The following is a 20,480-nucleotide window of genomic DNA, read 5'->3' on the forward strand; positions in this document are numbered from 1 at the left end:
GGGGCCAAGCGAGCTTGGACGGTGGCAGCGAGGTCCTTAGGATGTAGGTGGGTTGCCTTTAAGGGCTAACGAGCCCCACCTGCCCGGGAGTGGCCTTGACCGGGAATCGAACCCGGGTCTCCGCGGTGATAGCGCGGCGCCTTTACCACTAGACCACCAGGGGCTCCTATATGTCCATACATTAAAGCTAAATTACGTGGTAAGGTATTACAGAAATTAATATCATTAGCCATTAGCTCATCAGTGGTCCAAGAAATAGAAGCCAGCACCCTGGATAAAGGAGCAGAGGCAGAAACTTCTCCCCCTTACTGATTTATTTGGAGCAGATTTCCACTCTGCTCAGATGTTAATGATGCTGCCTGGGCAGCTGCAGATTAACTGGGAATACACTCAACCAACAAAGCCCCGAACAACTGGGAATAATGATCATTTCTGCTGAGACACAGAGCAGCTAAGGGAGCAACGTGCAACCAGAAAATCACCATCAGGTTCACGCACAGCCAGAGCAACTGGAAAGGTTTCTCTTAGACAACATCCTTCTCCCCCAACTATTTTTAATGTTGGCAACCCTGAGGCATTTTACCCCACTGGCCGTGACTTGCAGCAGTGATGCTGTTCTCTCTGCATTCCTATTTTTCAGTGTTATTCTTAGTTTACACAGAGATATTTCACCTGTCACACAACCCCTCCTGAATTGGTTTCCCACAGTGAGATGTACTGAAAGACTTTGAACTGAAATTCCTTGCTATGTTATTTAAGAGGTATTGAACAATAGCACCAATTGCTTTTCATCCCATGCTCCAACCTACTTTCCAAGCAAAATTGCAAGCTATAAAAATCCTTTATGTGTGTGCATTTGGCTTTTACCCTGCACCAGTCATTGACAGTCTGTGCCTGGCCAGATACATTTTTCAAACTGTTGATAGCACTTGAGTGCCTAAAGGAGTGAGAACAGTCACAGGAACAGAATTATCTATCAGTGTCCTGATACAGTTTCAAATGGAAGCAGTATCCACCCTAACTTTTACTGACTCTACCAGAATTAGCACACCAAACTGAATCCAAGGCAAAGGCAGTCTGTGACAAAAGGGATCTGTACAAATCATTCTTACAGGGCACTGAAAATGCAGTGGGATGTTCTCTTCAGGGATATCTTTCTGTAGTTCTGATTTAATTTCTTTTTCCCTACTGTAACTTTTTAAATTAAAAAAATTAAAATGAGGATGTACAATATCCCTGCAAATCACAGAAAATGTTTATAATGCAAATAGGAGATATTTCTCCCTGTGTAAGAAATGGAGCCCTAAACTGTGGACAGAACCTGTAATGCTGGAAAAGTGAGATATAGATGACACAACTTTTAAATTTTTCTTCTAAATGTTGTTTTAAATGTTTTGTTGGAATTCCTAGGGCATTTGCCAACATTGATGTAGACTGAGACACCCAAATTAATCTGGTCCATGCAACCATAAATTCATCAAATTAGTGTTTTCATTATCATTACAGCCTCCCTTTTCCCTTCTGCTTCCCTGAGTCAGCACTACATACTACATTTTCTCACTAAACAGGAGTTAAAGCATAGCCAGATGCACAGTTTGGGTACAGACAAGTTAAGAAGTTGTCCTTTAGCTGGTTGTCACAGCAGGGTCTCCCCTCAGCCCTACCTGCCTCTCCTCAGCCTCGCTGGCACAACGGCACCCAAAATCCAGACCCTAACCCAGTTCTGTCAAAGTGTTTGGGTTGGGTTGGAGAACTGCTTACTGCAAGTGTTTGAGCTAACCCAGATCATTCTGACAGAACCAGGCTGGTGAACCACATGTGCTGTTGTCCTGGCAAAGCTGAGGAGGAAGTAAAACCAGGAAGACTGGAAAAGACAGAAAGCGAAACGCAAAGAGAACACGAATCAGCTGCACTCAAAGCATGCACCAGGCTCCAGTTCATGATGGGTAACTCACCTTTGCCCACATTTCACTAAACTACTGAAAATAAATTTCTGTAATTGCCTGACTTCCTGGAAGTTTCCTTGAGAGCACAGGACCCACCCCCAGGTTATCTACACTGCCAACAGAGGGTAAAAAGATGGAATTTTTGGATTTTTTTTTTTTCCAGCTCTGCCTCCAACTCCTGGATGAAAGGAAGGAGTTTAGGTTTCTGTCCAGTGCCGTGTTGAGAATGGCACTTGGCAAGGTGACCCCAGAGACTGCACACACAACAGGAGCAAACTTCATGAGAGCTGAATACAAAAGCTCCAAGTCAGGTTGTCCACAACAACTGAACTGAAGCCTCGTTTTGTTTAAGCACATTGGAGAAGAATCTTGTGTGAGTGGAACCATCGCCAGGTGGCTTTCCCAGTGAGCAGCTGGTTTGGATGAGTAGAGCTCAGGGAATTTAATACCCAGTACTGAAAGGGAGCAAGCAGGACAGGACAGAGCAGAGCTGAGAGAAACACCACTGGGGAGAGCTGCTCTGTAGGCCAGGTAGGGACGGGCTTTCACAGTCAAAAGAAAGCAGAGAGCAGAGGAAAAGCCCTTTGTGATGCTCCATGGTGAGCCAGTCAAAAAGCCAGCTCTTTGACCCAGCATGCTCCCCTCACCTGTTTCATTCCTGCTACTCGTACATGGCTCTGGAATTGGAGGCAAGAGCTGGAAAACAAAAAAACATAATCCAAAAATACATTTTTTTTTCCCACACTGAAGATAAAATACTGAAACCACTGGAGTAGTAAATCATGGAAACATTCTTCTCATAAAATTCTACTGCATTCATTAAGCACAGAGGTGCCTCCTCTGTAAATGAACTCTTACAGTCCTGCGTGAAAAGCTTTAAGTGGTTACACTGAGAAAGATTTGTGGTCAAGCCTAAAAAAAATCATAAAGATTAGACTCCATCACATGAGGGGAAAATACTGCTGAAATCCTAAATGTGCAACCAGAAAGGAAACACACCTGCTAGGCCTTTGCAGAGTTCAGGGGGGCTGCTGAAAGGAGACACCGGCATTTCTCAGTCTCACTGGCAGGGCAGGGAATAAAGAACATTGGAAGGAACAGGAATCACCTTACCACTTCTGGAAGCACCTTCTTCGCAAGATCGTGGATGGCTTTGATCACAATACATATAGATGACAGGAGGAATATGACACCCAAAATAACACAAGCTCTGGGGAAAAAATAGACAAGAATAAATAGAAATGTTAAGAAGGTATTTGAAGTTGCCAGCTCTCCCACTGCTGAGAGTAACAGAATATTAATAATATAAAAATGTGTTAAGGAGCTAAAGATAGAGAATTAAATTAAAGAACAGAATGAAATGTCCAGTTCCTCTCCAGTTCTTAAGACCTGGATTATGTATGAGAAGACAGGGCATACCAGATGATGTTTCTGGGCATACCAGATGATGTTTCTTTCTCTCTGATGTTTCAGAGAGAAAGACCTGCCACTTCTGCTCCTGATGATTTATCATAGAGTCCTCTAGAGATCTGTTTATCTCTGTTCGTTTGTTTTGCCAGGATCTCCCAATAGAAATAATCAAGGGAGCTTCATTCTGTTTACCAAACCAGGACAGGTGTTTGGTAAATCTGGTCAGTAGCACAGCAGAACCTGAAACATCTGTTTCCTTCCCAAATCTCCAAGAAAAAAATATTTAAAGTGCAGACATTAAAAAAACAGGTGCCTCCCTTTGTAGGCTGTCCAAGGGGCTCCCAATACCTAAATAAGGAGCAGTTTCATCAGATGAGGTGCTGTGCAGAATTAGACTCTCTCCTCCTGCACTGCAGAGCTTACCACCCATTCTTATAAAAAAAAGCAAACAAATGCTTAATGAAGAGAACATAAAGTAACAGAGAACATTTTGCTGAGAATAATGAAGTTTTGGGTCGGTCAGACACACTGAGACTTACAAAGCACGTAACACATAACCAGAACTTCACAGTGAAAAAGAAAACCCTTGCTTTTGTTCAAACACACAGACCAATACTGCTCTGAGATGCTGTTCCTTTGGCTGTGAAATGCTACATATAAGGCTTTGATTTCCTCTACACCAACAATAATAGCCATTCTATTACAGCGTTGCTATATCTGTAACTCCATTTAACTAACAGTTCTTTGTATAAAAATCTATTACAATAGATTTACAGTAAAAGCAGTTTTAACATTTAAAGCATGAAATAGTTCAGAAGTGATATCTACATGTATTTTTTTTTCCTTGAAAAGCTGTATTTCCTTCGTTATTCATCTGTTGGTACCTGTCTGGTAGCTCAGGCAGCTGCTGCTATAATTATTCCAGTAGCATGCTACCATTTTCACCAGCTCAGCCATCAGTCCTTCCCCTGGGCTCAGACATGGAACAGAAATCTGGCCCATACTCTCTGACAGAATGGATTCTCTGCAATCCCACAGAGAGGTGATCTTTAAATGTTCACACAGGTGAGACAAAAGTTGATCTCCCAAAAAGAATGACTAAAATCAAACATTAGTGGGATTTCCATTTTCTGTTGCACACTCGTGAGCAGGTCCCTGTTCTGCAAGAGGTTCTTTTAAGAGGTTTGTAGTTTCACTCTATCTGAACACAGAGACAGATCTGTCTGGAGCCTCCTGACCTGCTTTTGTTAAACTCCAAACTCCTCAGCATTATCTTTATGTATTATTTCTGTAATATTTAACACTGCCATAGCAGAGGAAGCTTGTATTGCACAATCCTGCACAACAGATACTGTTGTAATAATGGTTTATATTTTTTTAGTTTTATGTAAAGAATCATATACTAAAGGTTCTGCTCATTTACCTGGGACAAATGCAGGTGTGAGGTAACTTGAACTTAGGCAAGTCAGCCAACTTTTGTGGACCAGTTCTAAGGCCATTTGCTGAGGCAGTGACAGGCTGACATAAGATACATATACTTCCTGCAAGAATATGCTGACATTTTGCCTGAAAGCAACTCTGGAAGACAAGGTATTCTATCACTCCCAGCAGGCTTAAAACAACAGAGCCAGAAATCCTTGAGCTGGAAGCTATGGATTACAGTTCCTCCTGGCAGTGTGTATTGTTGAATTCCCCTAATTTACCTTTTATTCCCTGCATGCTTCTGAGAAAACAGGCAAACATTCCCTAAGGGGAATGCCACTGGCTGGACTCAGCTCTCACACAAATTGGAGAGTTTGGAGTTATCTCTGTAAAGTCTCCAACTGCTCAAGCCTAACAGCAAATATTTTGCATCTTTGCCTATGCCAGCAGATACACCAAGACTTCAGCAGCCTTGACCTGCTTCTCTTATTCTCAAGATCAGTTTTACTCTGGCAAAAGAATTCCCATACACCTACTGAACCAGGAATAGCTCAAGCAGAAAGAAGGAAAGCAAGATGATAATAACAATGACAAGGTTATTAATAGCAGACAGAAATGCAGCCTTAGGTTTGAATCAGCATTCAGTCATCACATTCAGCAAGCCTAGTTTCCCCTTTATATGCTGGCTTTTGGAATCCAGAGCCATACAAAATTCATGAGTAATGGCATAGTATTTAAAGTGTAAAAGGACATGTTTCTTGTTTTCTTGAGTGTCTCAATTTATCTGCAAAACCACCAGAACACAGCATTGCATAGCATCTTCTTTCAACCTTATTTCTAACTGCAAATCATACAAAATTCAACTAAAAATTTACAAAATAAGAAACCTCCAAAAATTAATCTGAGCAACTGTAGCGCATAATAAATTGCAATTGGTTATTGTAAGTTTGCTCTACTTTCATGGTAGTAGACCACAAAATTTTTAATACAAGCCTTCTAACTTCCATCTGCTGACAATTACTGCTGTGTAACTAAGTAGTGCTTCCAACTGCACACGAAGGGTGTTAGTGCCAAGGTGGTTGGCAAATGCAATTTCATTAATAACATTCAATTAAATTAGATGAGCCAACTGCCATTTCTAAACAAGTTCAATTCAGCTCAGAAGTACCCATGAAAATTAATGAGAGAGGAGTTATACAGAAGTGAGGTTTGACTGATTTTAAAGACATCCCTGTGGAGTAGAAGATGCTCCTCAGGCTCCAGGTGCTCCATGGTGACTGTCAGCAGTTCAGACACTCTGGAGTGGCTGGGGCTCCATTAATGCCCTCATAGTCCAGAATATTGGTATCTTCTTGCTAAGACACGAGGAGGGTACTTTTTTCAGCAGCACAACAAGGTGGACAGATCTCCAGGTATCCTGTGCCACCCACACACTTACACCTCCAGCACCTATTGAAGATCCTGTGCTTATCTGACACCCATTTCTACCTGAGTTACTGTAAGAGCTTCCCACTAATTATTTCCTAAATCATTACAGTTATAATCGATCTATGCTGCAAAATAATTGATTGCTACAGGTTTGACAGGCAACAGGAAAGACCCAATGAAGAAAGCATGAATCTGAAATTTCCCTCAGTTGTATGTAACATATTGCTTCTAAAAAAGAAAGAGGAACAGAGATAACTTAGTCAAAACATTTTAAAACATCATGGAAAAGCATTATTTGATTTTCAGAAAAAACGAGCTTTCTGGAATCTTTCAGAATGCAGTATAGTTTAAAGAATAATAGACTACTTTAGAAACAAAAAGGTGAAGGCATCTCTCTGATATCCAGGCAACAATCAACTTTTAAGTAAACTAAAACTCAAACTTCTAATTTATTTTTTTTTAATTAGTGCAATGGCACTTGGAAGGCAAGAGTACATAAAATTACATCATTAAATTGTCAGTAAAGATAATTTAATATTACAAATTTAACAGTGAAACCACCACATCTTCTTTAGTTTGCTGTAGGTGTTGGTAGCAGATCATGATCTGCCAGAGATACTTCTTGATGTGTTTCTGATGTGGTATTTCTTTCTGAAAATCCATGAGATAATATGAAGTACAATTCATTGTATTAAAAATTAACCCATCCATTTTGTCAGCTTTTCAGTATTACTTTGTCACAGATGAAACCCACTGTTAAATTGGTTGTACTGCAGCCTCAGGCACTGAGAATGAAATTATTTACACTCTCAAAACTGTCAAAAACTTTACACAGCTTTTGAGCTTTGGTTACTGCCAGTTCACTCCTAGTGGAGTTCAGAGGTGTATAAATCCTAAAATCTAAAGCTGGGCTCTGGGTGTGCTACCTCCTGGAAATTTCCCAAAGACATTCTTCTGAAAGCAGCATTACAACCCACATACAACCCGTTTACATTCGTACAGCCCTATAAATATCCATTTTGTATTACACCAGTCCTGGATATTTGCACTCACATCCATCAGAAGAAGATCAATGTAACTGGATTACATGACATGCTGCTGCCACCTCAACTCTTCCATAACATATTCCCTGTATGGAGCTCTAATAAACATAATTCTTCATTTTGATGACAAATTCTCACAGCTCGTAACGAAACCAGAAAAGGAAATCAGTCACTGTGAGCACCTGATGGTCTTTCCCTCAATCAAAAATCTGTCACTTTGCATAAGTTAATGGCTTTTCAGCAGGCAGCTATGAAAAGTACTGAGATTCAGGGACTTCCACCTCCACAAACTGTCAATTTTCAAGCTGCTATTAGTAAGTTAAATTTTTTTCCCCTCTTTTTATCACAGAATTAATTTCCTAAGGAGAGTATGTCAAATTATTCAATTCATTTGCATCTAGCAGATGGAGCAAAACAGCCTTGTAATTCCTGGATTTAGCCTTAATTCTACCTTATATTTTGCAATTAATTGTTATGATTCCCTACAGGTAGTGCTAAGACTAAAATTCTGTAATACTTTAATCACAGAAATAAAGATCAATCTCACTCTGATTTCTATGCTGATTAATCTTCAGTGTAATGAAGGAATTTAACCTTTAGCATGGCTCTTGCCAAACACTAAACACCCTTTACATGAGTTGCAAAGGGACTGCTCTTCCACATAAGCAGCAGTCAGCTTGGAGTGAGACTGCAGCTTTAGAGTCTCAGCTACTTGTTTAGTAACATTTTATAAAATACATATATATATATATATATAAAATAGTAGTGAAGTTACAAATACATGCTGAGTAACAAGCCCTGCTATATACTACCTCAAAAAGTATCTGGGGTAAGCTACATAAGGGCAACTGGTAACAAGAGTTTTTCTCCTATCAACCAACTGCTTTAAAATAGCAATGCAAGAGTTTTCCCTGCTTAATTATCTTCCTGCTGTCTTTGTGGCAAATGGAATACAGCAACACAGTACCAACACCGGTTTGCAGTGAAGCTCTGGGTAATTACTCCTCTCAAGTCAATCTGCTCTCCCGTGCAGCAAAGGTGGGGCAGCACAATTAAGGAGTCAGAAGAGATTAGTGATGCAAGTGAATGCAATCTGCAAAAATGTGTTAACTCCCTCTTAGCAGCCCCTGGAGACAGTTGTTTTGGGGCAGTGGGGAGGGGAAAGGGTCTCAAGCTCTTGGTAGTTTATCTGTTACATCCTGGAACCTATTTTATCCCCACACTTCAAGTTCATTGAAATAGTCCCTGAAATGTGATGACGCCGTGTGGAATCAAACAAGTTTGTCAGCAGCAGTCTAATTACTTCCCACTTTTGTTAACATATGGTACAACTAAAATGCAATATTAAAAGCCTAATCTTCTTGTCAAATACTGGGCTATTCTCCCACCTTTTTTATTCATTGCAGTACCTCAGATTACTTGCCCTTTTTGGATTAGGTGGGTTATTTGGGGTTTTACTACTTTCACCAATATGAAGAGGCTTACAGAATAACAGAACAGCCCAGCTTGGAAGGGACCTCCAAAAATCATCTGGTCCAGCCTTTCAAGGGAAAGGGAGCCTGGATGAGATTTCCTGGCCCCCTGTCCAATTGCATCCCACAATCTGCCACACCCCTGGGGAGGTTGCTCCAGTGACTGACTGATCTCAGGGTGCAAAATTCTTTCTTGTATCAAGATTTGTTGCCTTATTCACTGAAAACATTTTAATAACTTCAGCTGAGCTACAGAAGTAAACATGACAAATAGAACTGAGAAAAAATCTTTATATAAACCACTAGCATTTGTCTTAATATTCCTGAGGTAGAAACTCTACTCTCACATTTGCAAAGCTGCCATCTAAACACGCCTCAGTTCCTCATCCAATTCTGTGGCAGCCACAATACTATAAAGAAAAGATAATTCTTCTAATTTCTACATATATTCTTGTTACCTTGCTAGAGCCAGTTTACTCTATTTTAATTCTGTATTTCCGTGATTGTTAAGAATCTTATCATGATATATCTTCCTAAGAGAAATGGAGTTTCTGCCATGGAAACAGCGGAACAGTTTCCCAGAGAGGTTGTGGAGTCTCCATCCTTGGAAGTTTTCAAGACCTGACTGGATAAAGTTCTGAGTAACCTCTTCTGATCTCACAGCTGACTCTGCTCTGAGCAAGAGCCTGCACTAGAGACCTCCCAAGGGCCTTTCCAACCTGGCTTATCCTGGGATCTTATTAATTTTTATTCACAGAATCTTTAACTCTGCGTTTTTTGTCAAGATCTTTCAGCACTAATGGCTCCTAATGGCCCACAGAAAAGGGAATGCTAAAATCCCTACAGGCTGTTTTCACCACTGGACTGAAGAGATAATGTTAAAAATATTACTTTGCAGGGAACTGTAACGTCACATTAAAATGAGCTGCAGGCCACTGAGAGCAATGTGAGCTCTAAACCCAGGAGTAATGTGAGCTTTTTCAGCAAAGCTGAGCAAATCAGTTTTCTGATGGATACGGGGTTTAATCTCTGAACAAACCCACCAAGGAAACCTCTAGAGTTTAAGTAAGAAAAAAAAATTTAAATTATAAAAGTAATTATTTTAATAAAAAAACTTAAAAGTGCTAATTCCTGTTTCCCTATGATTAAAATGGATTTTAGTATTAGTGGCTGACAGAGTGAATATTATGTATGGAATCATTCAGAAGTCATGTGGCGTAACAGGGAAGGCAATTGCTCAAGAAGTTTTTGCTGTCAGGAAAATATTTTTGAGCATCCTTCACTTTCTGTATCTCTCTACACCTTTTTATCAAGTGTCTTCTGTGTCCAGCCACATGACAGGAACCCTCTTGTATCTCTTTGCCTCACTGATACTCCTGTATTCATTCTTCCTTCCCATGCCCAAATACAAATTACATTCTGTGAATGCTCCTTCATCAGTAACTTGGAGCTTGCAATAACCTGCACCACATTTCTTCTAGATGAGAGGCTGTCAGCCAGTGTAAACAAAGCTAAGCCCATTTTCATTTAATATTTGTATTATGGCAGCTCTTACAGTCTGTTTACAGCAGCCAAGTACCAAATTCCAGGCACAGCCAGCCCAGATTTCTCAAGAACAGGCAAAAAATTCAGTATCAACCCCAGTCCTGAGATTCCTGCTCATTTGTCACTCTCTACTGCCAATCTTAAACTTCCTCATGTGCAATGAGGTAGTTGTATTGCTGGTGGTGTAGCTTCTCTGTTATCAGCTTTAGTCACTGAAGAGGTTTTGGACACTGAACTGTACAGAACCACAGCTGTTCCGAGTATTTACACCTGCCTGGTGCAGGGTGAAGAGGGAATAGAGTCAATTTAAGATGTACTTTAAAGGGAACAAAGTGGGCTTGCTGTTCATCACACATGTTCCATAATCCACCCCCAACTGCCAGAATCCAGATCAGCATCATTACAGCCACTTCTTTTTCTCACCATAAAAAATAGAAGTCCAAACCAGCTTACACAATAAAGAGGATTCAAGTAATAGTACAAATTAGCATTGAAAGTTAATTTCTCAATTATTTTGTTTAAAAAGATATACTGTGACATCACAGGGTCTAACATCTTCTTCAAACACATGGAGGGGAAATGCTGTTTATATCTGAAATTCAGATTAGCTCTGCTAGGGATACATTTCATGCTGGAAATGTTATAGGCCTTCTAAAACTTTTATTATCCCTTAGGAGCTCAATCAGTTGCTGCAGAACAGGGTGTTTACATCCTCTAAAATCATGAAGCTGAACTGGGGCGACAGTTCCATAAATAATTTGATAATCCAGGTATTAAATACCTGTCAGGAAAAAAAAAAAAAAAAAAAAAAGCAAAAAAAAAAAAGGCGCTAACAGACATTTCTACAACTTGGGAGAGTTTGAAAACTCTCATGACCTATTTTCTGGTCCCTGGTCTGCACAGACTGTGCAGCTGCACTCAGAGTACACCTGCCTTACAACCACCCTCCTGGCTTGAGCACTGCTCCCAGCCTTGCAGCAGATGATCAGAGATTCTGTCATTCCCCTGAAGCTGGAAATTAAAGCTTTTAGAGAATTTCTGTAATATTCATTTTTATGGTGATTACCAAATTCCAGTGCAGAAAACATCATATCCCCGATTTTATATCTATCGACCTATGTGTAAATACCAGTCAACATCCACAAATACTCCTCATCAACTACAAGTGAAGTGAAAGGAGAGGTTTTCATAAATTAAATAGCTTTTGGATCTAGCTCCAAGAAAATCATTGCCAAGGCTGCAGATGCCACAGTTTTCGAAACAGATTTTAGACTGTATAAATATATATACATTTTCTATTTCATATGTAATATAACTTCTATGTGCGATGATTTGTGTGTGTGTGCAGGGACAACCTTATGCACAGAGGCATTTCTGCCTGGATAAGAGCAAAGTTTAGGAATACTTTACTTTTGTCTGAATTTACGGAGAAATTATAGTGTTTAATAACTCAGCCCAATGGAACACCTCTCAAACTTGTATCTAGTATCTGTACCTGGACGCAGAATTTTGGCTAAACATTTCAGAAGAAAGAATGGTTTAGAAATTTTCAGTGTGGTTAAGAAGAAAACTCTATTTCCCTTCCTATAAAGCACATATTCAAGCACAGGTGAATACTTACCTTGAAAACTCTCTCCTGTGCCTCTCTGTGTGGGAGAGAGATGCAAGTGTCATGTGAGGATGAACTCATGGTGACTGAGTTGCAGAGGTAAGTTCTGAGCTCTTTGAAGTTTGTAGGCCAGCTCCACGTGCTTGACACTTTTCCAGACCACTTAGGTGTTCCCTTCACTCATCACAAAAGAGTTCTTCCTCCAGCCACAGAGGTTTGCCCTGAACTGTGGGTAGGTGTGGATTTTGCCATCTGTGCTTCAAGCCTCTTTCGTGTGTATGGCACAGATAAAATTATCCCCAGGTTTTTCAGTGTGACTGATATGTTGGGTCTGAACTGAGAGGATTATTTTCATTCAACACCACCTAAATAGACAGTGCTCATTTAGCCAGGCTAACCAGCACAGCAGAGCCAATCCACACAGGAAAATTTAAATACACTACAAATGCTGAAAATTACAGAGGTTGTTTTTATTTTTTAATTCTGTGAACCAAGAGAGAATATACCCTGTAGCCATCTAGACCAGTCTGCTTTCTGATTTGAATCAGTGGAAAGGAGAGAGAAGAGCCAGAGCTAACCTTGTAGGATGTCCTCACATAAAAGGGGGGCTTCTAATTCTTTCAAGCTTTGAGTGCAAAATAGGATACATCACAATCCCCATATTCCCTGCCTAATTGCAATGCACATATATCCACTGTAACTTCTCCAGGGCAGGCTGCCCATGACTGAATGTTCTCAAGTGGTGTCACTGAACATGAGCAAGAGGGAAAAAAGGGTTACAATTACTTTGGAAGGAGAGGTTTGCTCCATCTCACGGTCTCAGCTGGCATCCCGTTTTCTCAGTGAGAAAGAAACTCAGCAGGCAGTGACTCCCCACGTTTCCCAGCAGCCCCAAAGTGCCCAGTTCCTTCAGCAGCAGGGGAGGTGACAACAGTGACAGCTTATTACAGAATCTGCACAGGGCAGGGATAAAGTAAGAAAGGGTGATTCCAAGGATCACCCTCAAAGCAAAACCCACTGAGAGAATGAAAGCTTCTGGAGTGCCCTGCACTAGACAATAAGCAACTGGACAAGACTAAAGAGTGAAAGTAGGTTTGTGGTTCATAGAGATAACGTAGAGCAAAGCAGTAAGGTATCATTTCATGAAGCCATAAAGCACTTTTCCCTGGCAACTGAAGGATTCCGTGGACATATCTTAATTCCCCTGTCTTCCAAAAATGAACTGCACCAGAAAGTAAAGAGCAGGAGAACAAGGTGCCATAGGAATATTTATCCATAAGATACCCGTGCAGACAAAGGGAACACAGTAAAGGGCAGTTCATTCAGGTATATTCAGTTTAGAGTTGCACACATAGAGCTATGGAGATAATTTTATTATTGCTGTTTACATAAGTCTAAATTCCAGAAAGAAGGTAGCTAAGCAACTGGTAAGGGTTTCTAAGCACCTGAATGGGCTTCTCCAAGGGTCACATGCCCAAGTAGATGCAAGGTTATTAAAGAAATCTGTTCAAAGCTGTATTCTTCTGCTTGATAAACACCCCCTGACTCATGGTAATATTGGAAACACTAATATGTCTTTTTGCTGCAGTGCCCCATTTACCTGGAAAGTCTACTAACAATCAGTAAGGCATACTCTCTGAAACAATAACTGACAAAATACACATAACCAGGAGACCAGCAAGCAAACAAGGAAAGGGATCAGTACCCTGATGGTGATGTAGTCAATGGGTATTATTAAAAGTCTCTTGATAACATTGGTACACTTCAGAAAACGTTTTTAAATATCCTAATTCCCATGTCATACTGTTACAGAGCCAGAAGTTTCACTCCAATGCATGAAGTCCTAGGAAAAGGTCAGAATTTATTTTCTTCCTTCCTCCCTTCATCACAACTCTCTGTACAATGGATAACCCATATGTAGATAGATATAGAGATAGATATAGATGATACAGATATAGATAGATATAGATGTAGATCTAGAGATAGACATGGATATAATCTATATAGATATAAAATACACACAGTGTATTTCTGCAGCTGCCTAAAAAGTGAAAACCCCAGTAAATCACCATTTTCTTCTTTCAAAAGACAGAAGAAAAATCACAGCAATGTTTATAAACCAAATAGAAATAAGTCTTAAAAACCAATCAGAAATAAGATGTAGGGGTAGGGCAGTGAAGGTGCAGGAGATTCCTAATTGTTGCATCCATCATCCCAGATATGAAGGGAATTCATATTTACTGTTTACTCTGTCTCTGAGGAGCAGTCAAATATCTTTCTTAGAGGTTGCTTTTAGCTCAAACTAAATTAGAAATTTTTGGATTAAGCTCTTATGAGTTGTGTTCTTCTGAATGTCAAAACAGGTGAGAATACCAGTTCATCCTCCCCATAGTTTAAGAATCCATAATTTAAATCCCCAGGGCAGGCAGTTTTCACTTGCCCAACAGGTTCAGCATTCTGGCAGTATCAAACCTGGCTGCCACAGCTGAGGTGTAACGTGTGGAGATGAAAGGTAAATTACAGACATATAGCAATTTGTTTAGATAATGTCTAATTGCAAAATGACTATTTTCTTCTGGCAAAAAAGCTTTCTCAGAAGCAGGTGGAGGTATGACAGACCCGTGTCTGCCACACTGTAGATTCTAATTCTTGTCTTTTTAATATGACTGTCAGTGCTTTGGACAATATAAGAAAAAAAGGATATATCTGTACTCGTTATATATTATGTCATGGCAACACAGAGCATCACAAATTTGTTTAAAATTATTAGTCCATGATACAATTTAATTTTCTTATTACAGTAATTAAGGAATTAATAGCCAGAGTCTGAAATATGCAAACAAACAAACAAAAAACCAACCAACCAACCAACCAAAAAAAAACCAACAAACCACACCAAAACAGTGAAAGAAATGTGTGTTTTCTGCTCTTGGCATGATCCAGAATGTTCATTATGAGTAAGGTTTCCTATTTACTCTGGCACTGGGTTAAGAAAGATATTGCCAGACTGGTTCCTGGGAATCACAGAATTTTACTTGGTACCATCAACAAAATAATATATAACAAACACCAGCTGCAACTGTCAAGAATCACTATGTTAAATATGCTGCACTGAGTTAGTTTTTGCAATAGAAAACCCAGTAGCCAAAAACTCTGAGGAGCAGAGGATCCCACAGGCATAGGCAGATACTCAGTGCTGAGTTGCTCTGCACAGAAAAGATTTTTCCAACCAATTGTCCTTCAAAAGCTCTGTCCTTTTAAGCTTTTTCACTGGCTGTGTATGTATTTTGTTATTCTGTTTTCTCCATCCTCCTTTTTTGATGGTGTTTCTCACTTTCTTCTCACACACAGTTCCAGCACTCCAATCCAAGTCCTTCATTCCCTAATTTAGCAGAAGCAAAGAGTTGCCCTTAGGCTGTACAGCTGGTGACTAGTTCAACATCTCATGTGACATTTTTCCAATCTTCTATTAGGAAATTACTTCTATTGTTATTTACAGGGTTTATTTAAGCCCATGAAAACCCATTGTTACTGCACCAATTTCAATAAATTCCTTCCTTCAGCAGAATTTAGATTTGCTTCAGCAACCCAATGAGCTATTTTGTCGCTAAAGATTTACTCAAGGTAGAATATTCACAATATCTGTAAGCTGGTCATGGAGAACAGGAATGGGAAACCATTCCAATTTCTTTGCACATCTTGAATGGCAGTGTTCAAATCCCAAACCAGAAGATTGGATTTAGAGCTGTAACCTGACAAATCAACTCTGCTTTTAGCAGAGGGTTGGACTGACGACCTTTTCATCTTTAGCTGAGACCAAAAACTATTTCTCCAGTTATTTCAGCACCCTTTTCTTGCTTTAATTCCTCGATCATTGCTTTGTTGATGACTTGTTCAGCACCTTTACGTTCCCCTCATGTCAACTTGTAACCTAGCAGATCACACTGAGCAAATCAAATACTCGTGAATGATGACTCTCCTCCCAGACATCTGTAAATCTTCCCAACTCTGGCATTGCCTCAAGACCTACAATTCTTTCAATGGCTCTTCTAAAACACATCAAATACTCCTCCCACTCCTAATACTCTTGCATTAATGAACCATTTTGGCAGAATCAAGCAGTGTCTCATGGCCTCCAATCTCCCGGTGGTTTAGTACCTGATCTTGGTGGATAATTTATCCACTGCTGTTATTTCATGTGAGCACCAACAATACAGCCAAGAGCAGCCTGAGCAGCAGCAAGAAGGATTACAGAGCCCTGGGAGCAGCAGTAAAGGAGGGAGCAAAGGTCATTTTTCCCTCAATCCTCCCAGTCAAAGGGAAGGGGTTTGAAAGGGCCAGCTGAATTTGGAGAATCAACACATGGTTACAGGACTGGTGCCACTGCCAGGGGTTCAGCTTCTTTGACTTGCTTTGGGAAACTTGGTGTTCTGGGCACTGATGGGATCCATCTGGCAGAGAAGGGAAGAGCATCTCCAGTCACAGGCTTGCCAAGTGAAGAGGGGTTCAAAAGGGCTTTAAACTACAGCCTCTAGGGGAGAGAAACCTCAATCCATCCCACCAGTTTGAGGCCAGGGCCAGCAAGAGATGCCCTGAGCCTGGAGAGGAGTTGCAGGTAAGCAGGAGAGCACCCAGAGGGCAGCACAAAGGAATTCCTTGGGATGGCTCCTATGACTGGACTGTTGAAATGGAAGGACACAGGCTCTATATGAAGCTCAGGCAGGGCAGATGATGGGGCAGGAGGGGGTGTGGGGGCAGATGTCATACTCTGTGTCAATGACCAGCTGGATTGCACAGGCTCCACTGGGTGGGGATGGATGAGGAGCTGGCCCAGAATTTAGGGGTCAGATTACAGGGAGAGAAGGGACAGGTGACATTATAGTGGGGGTCTGCTACAGGCCACTCAACCAGGAAGACCAAGAAGATGAAGCCCTTCACAGACAGATTAGGAACGGCCTCACATTCCCAAGCCCTGATCCTCATGGGGAAGTTCAACCAGCCTGACAGCACAACCCCAAAGCACACCTCAAAAACCCAAATGTTTCCTCCTGAAAACTATGCTAAGGCTCATGGAAAATAAAGAGGTGATTGGTGACAGTCAACATGGTTTCACTAATGGCAAATTGTGCCTTTCTATGACAGGGTTACAGCTGTGGAAGGTGAGGGAAGAAAAACTGTTATAATCTACCTGGACTTGTGCAAAGTGGACCACTGTCCTGCATGGCATTCTTGTCTCTGAACAGGAGAGAAGTGGATTTGATGGATGAACTACTCAGTGGATAAGGAACTGGTTGGGTGGTTGCACTCAAAGAGTTGTGGTCAACAGCTCAATGTCCAAGTGGAGGCCAGTGACTAGTGATGTTCTCCAGGAGCTGATACTGGGACTGGTGCTGTTTAACACCTTTGCTGGTGACATGGACAGTGGGATTGAGGGCCCTCTCAGGCAGTTTGCTGGTGACACCAAGCTGTGTGGTGTGGTTGACACCCTGGAGGGAAGGGATGACACTGAGAGGATGTACACGGCAAAAGAACCTTCTCATCTCGCCCCAGAAAACGAGAGAAATCAAACCATCTAACAAAAATGAAGCCCATTAAATGGAGTTAAACTCAGCAGGACAAATTTCCATGGTAGTTTCAGCACTCCAATTCCCCTCAAGTCGAATGGGAATGCATTGGTTCATTTTAGCAGAACTTGGCACAGCAAGCACTTTAGTACTGTCAGGAGTGCCAGCCCATGAAATGCTGCATCTCCATCTGCCATATGGCTCCATCTTAAGTAAAACTACGCAGTTCTTTTACATGGTAGCATTTGATTCGAAGTATTTAATTCACAGCACAGAGTGAGTCAGGCTGGATTCTCCGGCTCTATTTCCGGGGGTTTGTTTCTCAGTCTGCCTTTATGTTCTCTCTCAGTGACGTCCAACAGCAAGGACTGAACGTAGCTCTGCCTCGCCATGAGAGGCTTGCCACTGATTCCAACAGGTTTTGGATCAATCTTTTGGTGTCAAGTTTATGAAACAGGAGGTTTTATAAATTTGCAAAACCAAATTAATTGGCATTTCTGCTGGCTTTTGCCAAGGAGCTAAGGATATTTTCAGATCTGTTGGGATACACAGACAAAGGTGCTATTTAAATCAATAAAAGACAGACCTATCAATAAAGAACTAAACCAAAGCCCCCTGGCACACCTTACTCTGGCAAACAGGCTCCTGCACCGAGGCAGAACGTGGCCACACACAGAGACAGCAATAACACACGGCACAACATAAGCACCTACACAAATCTGCACCAGGAGGGTGACAGCAGACTGGTCCACTGAGGCACTGGCACAGAGAAAACAAGGACTGTGTTAACCAGGTGTGGTTAGAGCCACATGTGATACGAAGATTATTCCTAAGGTGAGCAAGCAGCCAGCAGGCGTCATTGCAACGTTGTCCCAGCTAGAGGAAAAGTAATTACATGCAGCCTTTCAACAGCCTTTCAAGCAAGAGATTGATTAAACACAACAGGAAATTAGAAATGTGCCTCCCTCAAAAATCTGACACAGTAAGAATTGCCTTAAGCAACACAACCATCTCACCATCCCTTTGCTTGTCAGTGCTGTGGTGATTCTCCTGTCAGCTCCAGAAACAGAGGGGTAACCAGACTGACTGTCCAGTGATTCATATTCCCAGCATATGGGAACATTCTTTCACTCAGTACTGATCCCACCATGTAATCTTATCTGTCTTCAACCAAACAGGCATGGAAAGTAATTCATTGATTTAATTTAGCCTTATGTAAAGCAGAGGGATTATACGAAAGAAAATTAAAACTGAACGTTAGAAAAAAAGGGAAATATGTTTGCTACTTTGCTTGTTCACTTTACTGGTTCAGCCATAGGGATGTGTTGATCCTTCTTTTGTATTGGGATTTTTGTTCTCTGTAAAGGTTCACTTGAAAAAGCTCAACAGAAGGGGATTTCAAAAATATGTTAATTGAACGTTGACAGGAATCTCTGTGGACACCCACAAACGCAAGATACTCAGGAAATATCTGTTAAGATCTCCAAATCTGTGCAGGAAGACTAATTTTAATCACATATTTCTGAATTCATTTTTATGAATCAATGCCACATCAGTCCTTTATGGCCTTTTATTCCAAACTGTTCGTATGGAGCCCTGCCAGAAAGGAACTCACAGCACTGGCAAGCTGTTGCATGAGCTTGAGTTAATGCATGTAAAAATACTGCTTATTTTTTGCTTAGTTTTTAGGAAAAGACTATGAAGATGAGTTATAGACCCTTCTGCCTGGCCTTTTTTTTTTTTCTTTTTTTATCCTACTAGTTAAGTACAAGTTCAGTTTTGTCAGGTTGTCCTTCTTGTTGAAGGGACATCATTAGAGGTGTCTCAGCACAAAACCTACCTTATCCCCCTCTATTGTAAAATTGTAATCTGCTCCAGGGGATAGTTGAACTGTTTTCAAACAAGCCAGAAGGGGTGCTGCTAGCAGTGGCAGCACAGAGCAAACCCAAGGCAGACAAATGTACTGCAATTCTCCATCTATTTGCACCCAGAATTTGAGTAGGAGCTTAAAATTTTCTTTATGTACTAGATGGGAAAATCCTTGAGTCAGTCTCAACCTGCTCTTCTCAGCTACCACATGAATCCCCACCAGAAATGCTGCACAGTGATGCACAACACAATGCCCAGCATGATCAATATTGCACTGCAAATGTAAGGACTTTTTTCCCATGGGATATATATAGCAAGTATTAAAACTGGTAAACAAAAATGTGCTTGCAAAGTAAGCATAAAGAAGACAAGCAAGTACTGCTACACTCTTATTTACAGAAAACCCCAAACAAACAAACTGACAAACAAAAACCCAAAAACCCAAGGGGGTGTCTGTCTCTCTTGGTACAGCAGTTACAACAACCTGTGTCACCCTACCATCATATCACTAACATGGACTCAATCTTACCAGATGCTCTGTAATCTCAACTTCTAATAATATCACTGAGTGTTGAAGTGATTTACATCCAAAGAGAAGGGATTCACATTTCGAACTTGTTAAGGACGTAAAAATATAATACAAGCAACATTTAAAAAACATACTCTAGTAAGAACAATGCAGTAAGATGCAAAATAAAAGATTTACAGATCTAATACAGACTGCAAATACAGTTTGTTTGAAATAGGTGCTACAAGGAAGGAAAAAAAAAAAAATCACAAAGACCTGAAAGTTATCTTGGTTAAAAAGAAACTGGAAATCCCAGTCCCAGGGAGGTTTGCCCAAGGAAAGGCTGCATGTCTGGGACCAAACAGTAAGCTGGCAGTAGGAAAGAATACTTGCTGACATGACAAAATGCTTTTAGCCAGAGCTCTGGAACCTGCAGCATCACAGCTTGCCAACACAAGCTCTGCAGGTCTCTCCCAAGGCCAGAGGCACGCTGAGGTACTCACATGTACTCCCTGTGCGCAGAGTGCACGGCGGCTGCGTTGCTGTAGCGCCACAGGACTATCGCCGACGACAGCACATCCAGCGTGGCATCGAACTGCAAGAGACACACAGTCAACTGCTTTGCTGGCCATTAAATGTGCCCTGTGCTAAGAGCAGTGCATTT

At 41.0% G+C, this 20,480-nt stretch overlaps 1 protein-coding gene across 2 annotated transcripts in view; it reads right to left on the reverse strand.

Annotated features, from left to right (window-relative positions):
• The window catches only part of TMEM163 (transmembrane protein 163), a 92,616-nt gene that overhangs the window by 17,058 nt on the left and 55,078 nt on the right, over nucleotides 1-20,480 (reverse strand). For both annotated transcript variants that reach the window (XM_050340451.1, XM_050340450.1), the window contains 2 exons: nucleotides 20,320-20,411; nucleotides 3,060-3,156 (listed from right to left, as the gene is read on the reverse strand). In XM_050340451.1, coding sequence (XP_050196408.1) covers nucleotides 3,060-3,156; nucleotides 20,320-20,411 — 189 coding nt within the window. The remainder of the gene's footprint in view (nucleotides 1-3,059; nucleotides 3,157-20,319; nucleotides 20,412-20,480) is intronic.

The sequence above is a fragment of the Myiozetetes cayanensis genome, unplaced genomic scaffold, assembly GCF_022539395.1.
Source record: "Myiozetetes cayanensis isolate MyiCay16 unplaced genomic scaffold, myiCay2020 scf9, whole genome shotgun sequence".
NCBI lineage: Eukaryota > Metazoa > Chordata > Aves > Passeriformes > Tyrannidae > Myiozetetes > Myiozetetes cayanensis.